At 47.9% G+C, this 9,306-nt stretch overlaps 1 protein-coding gene across 1 annotated transcript in view; it reads left to right on the plus strand.

Annotated features, from left to right (window-relative positions):
* Window positions 1–1,837: 1,837 nt before the first annotated feature.
* bcat1 (branched chain amino-acid transaminase 1, cytosolic) overlaps window positions 1,838–9,306 on the plus strand; it is a 93,840-nt gene continuing 86,371 nt past the window's right edge. Inside the window, exon 1 of the mRNA XM_080207202.1 lies at window positions 1,838–2,147. Within this exon, the coding sequence (XP_080063328.1) occupies window positions 2,142–2,147 (6 nt within the window). The 5' untranslated portion in view covers window positions 1,838–2,141. The remainder of the gene's footprint in view (window positions 2,148–9,306) is intronic.

Here is a 9,306-nt window from a genome sequence, read left to right on the forward strand (position 1 = left end):
ACCCACAACGATTCCACGTTCTGCTCTTTGGAGCCTATATCTTCCCTTACTACCGCCCTGATATTATCCTTAATCAGCAGGGCTACCCCTCCCCCTTATTCCTCCCGTCTATCCTTCCTAAACACTTGATACCCCTGGACATTCAGCTCCCAGTCCCTGTCACCCTGCAACCACGTTTCCGTAATGGCCACCAGATCATATCCATTTGTGCTGATCTGCTCCACCAGCTCATTCACTTTGTTCCGAATGTTTCGTGCATTCAGGTAAAGTGTTTTTATCCCAGCCTTTATCTGGACCCTATTTGAAGGAACGCTACCAACCTTTCTCATGCCCCCTACTCCCTTTATTATTGGGACATCCTCAACATTTTCCTGCACCCGTACCCTCTCTTTTACTTTAGACATTGTAATTTCTCCCACCCCTGCACCTTCCCCCCCCATTAGTTTAAAGCCCTATCTACAGTCCTAGTTGTACAATTCGCCAGGATTCTGGTCCCAGCACGGTTCAGACCAAGACCATCCCATCTGAACAGGTCCCACCTGCCCCAATACTGGTGCCAATGCCCCATAAATTCAAACCCATTCCTCCCACACCAATCCCTGAGCCAAACATTCATCTCTTTAATCCTATTTACCCTACACCCATCTGCGCATGGTTCAGGTACTAATCCAGAGATAACCACCTTGTCAGTTCTGTTTTTTAATTTCATTCCCAGCTTTTCATACTTCCTCTGCAGACTTTAGTTCCCATTTTGCCTTTATCGTTGGCACCCACATGTACCACAACGACTGGACTTTCACCCTCCCACTCCAGGTTCCTCTGCAGCCCAGATGAGACATCCTGGACCCGAGCACCAGGCAGACAACACACCCTTCTGTATTCTTTATCATATATAGGTGTATAGGTTGCAGTGTGTATTGTACAGTGTATGTTGCAGTTTGTGCTGTGCAGTGTGTAGAGCACAACGTGCACAGTGTGCGTTGCAGTTTGTGTTGTACAGTGTGTGTTGCAGTGTGTGTGTATTGTACAGTGTGTTACAGTGTGTAGGGCACAATGTGTTTGCAGTATGTGTTGTAGTTTTTGTTGTGCAATGTGTTGCACAGTATGTATTTTGTAGAGTGTTTGTTGTTCAGTGTGTAGGGCACAATGTGTGTACGGTGTGTGTTGCAGTCTGTGAATTGTGCATTGTGTAGAGCACAATGTGTGCACAGTGTGTGTTGCAGTCTGTGAATTGTACAGTGTGTGGCACAATGTGTGCACTGTGTGTTGCAGTCTGTGTGTTATACAGTGTGTGTTGCAGTGTGTAGGGCACAATGTGTGCGCAGTGTGTGTTGCAGTCTGTGTGTTGTACAGTGTGTGTTGCAGTGTGTAGCGCACAGTGTGTGTTGCAGTCTGTGTTGCACAGTGTGTAGGGCACAATGTGTGTACGGTGTGTGTTGCAGTTTGTGCTGTGCAGTGTGTGTTGCAGTGTGTGTGTTGTACAGTGTGTAGGGCACAATGTGTGCACAGTGTGTGTTGCAGTCTGTGAATTGTACAGTGTGTGGCACAATGTGTGCACTGTGTGTTGCAGTCTATGTGTTGCACAGTGTGTGTTGCAGTGTGTAGGGCACAATGTGTGCACAGTGTGTGTTGCAGTCTATGTGTTGCACAGTGTGTGTTGCAGTGTGTAGGGCACAATGTGTGCACAGTGTGTGTTGCAGTCTATGTGTTGCAGTCTGTGTTGCACAGTGTGTAGGGCACAATGTGTGCACAGTGTGTGTTGCAGTGTGTAGGGCACAATGTGTGCCCTGTGTGTGTGTTGCAGTTTGTGCTGTGCAGTATGTGGGACGCAGGGAGATGCTCTGCCTTTTATTGTGCGGGCTGCGCTGACGTGTTGCGAGTATTGCTGCCTCTGCTCGGCTGATGCAATGAGCAGGAGGTTACCATTCCACCTTTAAATAAGGCGAGAGGGACCGCAAGCCAAGGCTGGAGACTCTGTGTGTGTGTGTGTGTGTGTGTGAGAGGCCAGCCTGTGATCACTGTCCAGCGGGACCAGCCCCGGAGTCACTGCCAGCACTGCACACTTTTGCCTCTGGGTTTCCTGTGTGCAAGAGGACAGGAGGGATTGAGTGAAGAGGAAACGGGCTCGTGTGAGGTTTATAATGGAGGTAAATGCATTTCTGGGGGTGGGCGGCTGAAAGTATCGGTGAATTTAGATCGCGCGATTTGAACAAAAGGGCACAGGATCAGAATTGTTAATCCTGGTTAAAACATGTTGTAGAGGGACTGTTCTAGCTGTAACTGACTGCAGAGAATTTTTGTTAAAAAAAATGCTGCACTCTCCTCTCTGCTTTTGACCAGAGTGGTTTTGAGCTCTTTGCTGTTATCCCAGGTTTACAATGTCCATTGCCCTCCTCCCCACCCCCTCCCCAGTTCTCAGCCTCCTGGTGTGTGTCTGAAGGACACAAGCTGTCTCTGTCACAGCAGCTGACAGCTCCCAGTTGGAACAAGCTGTGTGCTGCCTTCTTTGCCTGCTTTCCACTTACCCCCCCCCCACCCACACACACACCCCCCTCCCCCTTCTCTCCCCTCCTGAAATGTGAAACAAAATCCTTCCCAACTCAGCTCAGCTTCCACACTCCCTGTAGAAGTGCCACATCTCACCTTTCTGATCCAAAGCCCACCCCGGAGAACGGTTGTGTAAAATTTATATGTTTTTTTGTTGTGTCGTTGGATGAACGCAACAGCGTTTCGAGAGAAAACACACCTTAGAGAAACAGGACTTGCTAAAGTGAAAGTTTATTGGTCACAAGTAGGCTGACATTAACACCGCAATGAAGTTACTGTGAAATTTCCCCTCGTCGCCACACTCCTGTGGCACCTGTTCAGGCCAGTGCAGCTAACCAGCATGTCTTTCAGATTGTGGGAGCGCTCGGAGGAAACCCACGCGGACACGGGGAGAATGTGCAGACTCCGCACAGACAGTGACCCAAGCCGGGAATCGAACCCGGATCCCTGGCTGTATCTGTGTGAAACTTTACATGGGTTCTGGCTGGACCCACAGGCACCGAAATCCTCTTGACGCTCGTCACTATTGTGGTGTTGATGTTGTGATTGCTAACACCAGTCAGGGGCAGACGGAGCTACCATAATGTAACAGATATTTTGATTTTTATTTGATTTATTGTTGTCACATGTATTGGGACACTGTGAAAAGTGTCTCAATGCATGAGCGGGTTAGGTGGATTGGTCATATACTAAATTCCCCCTCAGACTCAGGCAGATTAGTAAAGGCGTGGGGTAACAGGTATAGGGCTTGGGTGAGATTGTTGTTGGTACAGGCTTGATGGGCCAGATGGGATTCTATGGATTCATTAGTTTCCTGCGGGCTACACAGACAAAGCATACAGTTCACAGAATGAATAGGGGAGAAGGAAAGAATAGGGTGTGGAATATCTGAATTTGATTTATTATCATCACACATATCAGTATATAGTAAAAAGTATTGCTTTTAGCACACTATACAGACAAAACTTACCGTACATAGAGAAGGAAAGGAGAGAGTGCAGAATGTAGTGTTACAGTCATAGCTAGGGTGTAGAGAAAGATCTTAATGCAAGATAGGTCCACTCAAAAGTCTGATGGCAGCAGGGAAGAAGCTGTTTTTGAGTCGGTTGGAACGTGATCTCGGACTTTTGTATCATTTCCCCGGTGGAAGAAAGCAGGAGAGCGTATCAAAAACGGAAAATGCTGGAAAATCTCAGCGGGTCTGACAGCATCTGCGGGGAGGGAATAGAGCCAAGGTTTCGAGCCCAGATGACCCTCCATCAAAGCTGCTCCATGTCTAATATCATTTGAAAGAAGGATAGTGATCTGAATGGAGACTTGAATGTCCATCACTGTGAGTGGCTCAGTTGCACCACCATTGACCAACTCCTGGTGCTGGAATTGGCCTGTGCTGGGAGAAGCAACTCAACACAAAAGCCTACTTGACATCGTCATTACCAGTCCACCTATTGTAGCTGCATCTACCCATGTAATATTGGTAGCAACGATCACTGCACAATCCCAGCTTCATAATGAGGATATCAGCTATTGTGAAAAATCATTTCCTGATTTCACTGCCAACTGCCTGAAGTTTAATTTTAAGTTTCTTCTCAGTAAAGGAAATACCTTTCCGTACTTACCCCATTGAATCTCTAAGATTTGTGACACTAATTACTGGCCTAGTTCAGCGACACCCACATTTCATAGATTGATATTAAAAAAAAATTGATCACCTTTCAAACCTCTGAACTCAAGGGAAAACAAACCAAGTGAATACAGACATAGAATAATACAAAATCAAGGTATCATAAGAACATAAGAACATAAGAAATAGGAGCAGGAGTAGGCCATCTAGCCCTTCGAGCCTGCCCCGCCATTCAATAAGATCATGGCTGATCTGTCGTGGCTCAGTTCCACATTCCCGCCCTCTCCCCATAACCCTTAATCCCCTCTCTTATCAAAAACCCATCAACCCGCGTCTTAAAAATATTTAGCGAGGCAGCCTCCACCACTTCAACGGGCAGAGAATTCCAGAGATTCACATCATTTGGCCAATTGTGCCAACTCTTTAGAGGATTGATCCAATTAGTTTCTTTTCATTCACAGGTTTTAAGTCGGTCCACCTCGTTGTCCAACGAGGGGCATACACGCGATGGGTCGTACTGGGGCTGCTCTTGGATGTTCGAGATTGGCCTAGTGCTTCATGTCGTTAGTGTGTGCCTAAACTGGACCAGATACTGGACAAGATGACAGCTCAGTGACTATCGCTGATTGCTGTGCAGACACATGGATTTGGGCCGGTGTCTGTGGGAGTTTGCGCATTCTCCCCGTGCTTGCGTGGGTTTTCTCCGGGTGCTCCGGTTTCCTCCCACACCCCAAAGATGTGCTGTTAGGCTGATTGGCAGGAATAAATTGTCCCTAAATCAGTTTCCCTCAATCTGGATGGCCATAAAACATTAGATAGGGGTCATGGATAGAGAGGTGGTGTTGAGACGGCGGCGCGGGCTCGTTGGGCCGAAGGGCCTGTTTCCCAGGCTGATTTTGTTCTTTTTTTGTTCTTTGTAGTTCCACTTCTCTGCTCTTTCTGTATGGCCCAGAGTCTTTTCTTTTGCAGGTATCTCTGTGCCCAGTTTTGGACAGCACAGTGACGCAGTGGTTAGCACTGCTGCCTCACAGCACCAGGGACCCAGGTTCAATTCTGGCCTTGGGTCACTGTCTGCGTGGAGTTTACACATTCTCCCTGTGTCTGCGTGGGTTTCCTCCGGGTGCTCCAGTTTCCTCCCACAGTCCAAGGATGTACAGGTTAGGCTGATTGGCCATGCTAAATTGACCCTAGGGGGATTAGCAGAGTAGATATGTGGGGTAACGGGAATAGGACCTGGGCGGGAGTGTGGTTGATGCAGGCTCGATGGGCCGAATGGCCTTCTTCTAAAGTTAAAGCTTATTTATTAGTCACAAGTAAGGCTTACATTAACACTGCAATGAAGTTACTGTGAAATTCCCATAGTTGGCAAACTCTGGTGCCTGTTCAGGTCAATGCACCTAACCAGCACATCCGTGATTCTATGGTTAAGGTTCCACTTAGCCCCTCTGAGAAAGAACCAAGGGTACTTTGCTAAGAAAAGCTGGAGTGATTGCACTTGTATCCTGGTTACCTTTCACCCAACATCATGAGAAGCAGGTTGCTGTTTTTGGGATCTTGCTGTGTGCAAACTGACCGCTGCGTTTTCCTACACTACAACAGTGGTTACACTTCAAAAGGGTATCATCCCTGGCTGTAGAGCATTTTGGTACTGCTGACGGTGTGAAAACCCCTATATAAATGCAAATCTTTCTCTGACAGAGTTGGTTCTTTCCCTAGCAACAGACATTCTTGGCTGCCTTTTAAAATTTTAACACGTTGTCTTGGCGTCAATCCTAGTAGCAAGCCTAGAACGTGCCTTTCTCAGGGATGTGTCTGTTGGGTGAATTAGTCAAGGTAAACGTGTGGGGCTGTGGGAATAGGACCCGGGTAAGATGCTCTATTGGGGAATCGGTGCAGACTCGATGGGCCGAATGGCCTCCTTCTGCACTGTAGGGATTCAGCGGCACTGTGATCATTGTGTTTGGTGTAGGGGGCGTTGGCAAGACGGCATTTATTGCCAATCTCTTCCTTATTGTGCTGAGAAGGTGCTGCTGAGTCACTTCCCTGAATCGGTGTGTGGTCCGTGTGGCGAAAGTGCCTCCACAATGCTGTTGGGAAGCGACGTGAGATTCCTTCCCTGTTATTCTCCGCAGCGGGTTTGATATAATTGAACTGTTCGCTGGGCCATTTCCGAGGGCAGTTAAGAGTCAGCTGCCAATGATGTGGCATTGGCATCACAGGTAGTCTGGCAGGGTCAGATATCCTTCCCCAAAGCAGATGAGCGAACGGACAGTAAATCCAACAGTTTCCATCTCACTCTAAATCACAGTGGCATTTATTTCCAGATCTTATCGAAAACTGAATTTTCATTAATAATCTGCCTGTGCTGGTGTTACTAACTGTCCTTCCCTGGATGAACTAGCCTTCTAATGTAACCATTACATCACCATATGTATATGCAGCTGTATAGGGTATTGGTGAGGCCGCAGCTGGAGTACTGTGTGCAGTTTTGGGCGCCGCACCTGCGCAAGGATATTTTGGCCCTGGAGGGAGTGCAGAGGAGGTTTACTAGGCTGATACCGGAGTTGAGGGGATTGAGCTATGAGGAGAGGCTGAATAAACTAGGCTTGTACTCGCTAGAGTTTAGAAGAATGAGGGGAGATCTCATTGAGACGTATAAGATGATGAATGGGATGGATAGGATAGAGGTGGAGAGACTCTTCCCGCTCAGAAAGGACAGTAGGACTAGGGGGCACAGCCTCAAGATAAAGGGGGTGCGGTTTAGAACGGAGTTGAGGAGGAACTTCTTCACTCAAAGGGTGGTGAATCTCTGGAATTCTCTGCCCGTTGAAGTGGTGGAGGCTGCCTCGCTAAATATATTTAAGAAGCGGGTTGATGGGTTCTTGATAAGAGAGGGGATTAAGGGTTATGGGGAGAGGGCGGGAAAGTGGAACTGAGCCACGACAGATCAGCCATGATCTTATTGAATGGCGGGGCAGGCTCGAAGGGCTAGATGGCCTACTCCTGCTCCTATTTCTTATGTTCTTATGTTCTTATATTCCAATACCAATGACTGGATTATCTGACCAGTTTATTTGATAGTAAACTCACAAGCTTTTGGGGTTTGCCCCTTCATCACTGCGAAGGGAAAACCCCGAAAGCTTGTGGGCTTACTATCAAATAAATTGGTTGGACTTAAACCTGACTTCTTATTGTGTTTACCCCAGTCCAAGGCCAGCATCTCCACATCATTATCCGATCAATCCCGTTATTCCCAGATGGTCGCAGGGGTGGAAGGCCGTCATCAGCAGGTTCGCTTTACCTTCCAACCATTATAGGGACAAAAGCGTCACAAGTAGGTTTACATTAACACTGCAGTGAAGTTACTGTGAAAATTCCTTAGTCGCCACACTCCGGTGCCTGTTTGGGGACACTGAGGGAGAATGGGCAATGCATCTAACCAGCAGGTCTTTCAGACTGCGGGAGGAAACCGGAGCACCTGGAGGAAACCCACTCAGACGCGGGGAGAATGTGCAAACTCCACACAGACAGTGACCCAAGCCGGGAATCGAACCCGGTTCCCTGGCACTGTGAGGGAGCATTGCTAACCATTGTATCAGCAGGCCTCCACTGTACATTATGTATTTCTATGATGTTCTCCTAGCTGCTGCTCCATGCTAGCTGTGGAATCTGTCCCATACTACGATCTGTACGGTTATGATACGGCTTTGGATTTGGTTTTGCAATCAGTTCCAGGTTGCACACGGGTGTTGCTGGTTTGATGAACTGATTATCATATGCCTCACTTGGCAGATAATAGTTTGCAGGACTTCAGTGTGAGCTATTTTTATCGAACTAAGAGCCTTTCTACTGAGAGCCATCTGGCACAATATGAAGGGAGATGGAAAAAAGGCAGAAGCATTTCCTGCAGATTCTCTCTCCAGTTTGTAATCTGGTCTTTTAGGGATGGAAACGAGGAATTTGTAAGCTCTCATGATTGTTTAGGAAGATAAAACTCTGATTTTCAAACACTTATCAGCGTGTCCCAAAGCCCAATGCAGTCAATAATGTGCTAACCATTGTGATGTGAGCAAATGGGGCAGTTTGTGCAAAAGACGCACAAACAGCAGTGATTAGATAATTCTGGGTGGCGCAGTGGTTAGCACTGCTGCCTCACAACTCCAGGGACCTGGGTTCAATTCCCAGCTTGGGTCACCGTCTGGAATTTGCATGTTCTCCCCGTGTCTGCTTGGGTTTCCTCCGGGTGCTCTGGTTTCCTCCCACAGTTCAAAGATGTGCGGGTTAGGTTGATTGGCTGTGCTAAATTGACCCTTGTTTTGGGGGGGGGGATTAACAGGGTAAGTATGTGCGGTTATGGGGACAGGGTGGGATTGTTGTTAGTGCAGACTCGATGGGCTGAAAGGCCTCCTTTTGTACTGTATGGATTCTATGATCTGTTTCTAGTGATGTTGATTGAGATGTAAGTATTGATACTTTGAGACATCCAGGAGAAGGTCAAGACCTGCACTTTCCGGCTCTCTGCCGCAGTGTGTTTTCCCGTGGCAGACCCGGCTTGCCATTCCCGACAGGTGAGATTTTCCAGTCTCTCCGAGGTCAGAGGTCATTTGCCTTGCCCACCGGCTGCATCGCTGATTATCCTCTTGTGGGATTGGCCTTTGATGGGACTGGAAGGTCTCGCCAACGGAAAGGGCCTGGAAAAATCATAGAATCCCTTTGGTACAGAAGGAGGCCATTTGGCCCATCGAGCCTGAGCTGGCAACAATCCCACCCAGGCCCTATCCCTGTAACCCCACATAGTTACGCTGCTAATCCCCTTGACAACAGGGGCAATTAGGTCTGGCCAATCGACCTAACCCACACATCTTTGGAGTGTGGGAGGAAACCGGAGCGCCCGGAGGAAACCCACACATGGGTGAAGGTGCAAACTCCACACGGACAGTGACCCGAGGCCAGGATAGAACCTGGGACCCTGGCGCTGTGAGGCAGTAGCGCTGACCACTATTATCCAGAATTACCATTCTTTGAATACCGCAATGGAATTTCTTATATCCACTTGAGAGGACAGAACAAACTGAACCTCAGTTTAATGTGTTCTCTGAGTGATAGCATCCCTGCCAGTGCCTCATTCCATCAGT

Source organism: Carcharhinus amblyrhynchos, chromosome 19 (assembly GCF_965287045.1).
Source record: "Carcharhinus amblyrhynchos chromosome 19, sCarAmb.v2.hapA, whole genome shotgun sequence".
In the NCBI taxonomy this organism is placed as follows: Eukaryota; Metazoa; Chordata; class Chondrichthyes; order Carcharhiniformes; family Carcharhinidae; genus Carcharhinus; species Carcharhinus amblyrhynchos.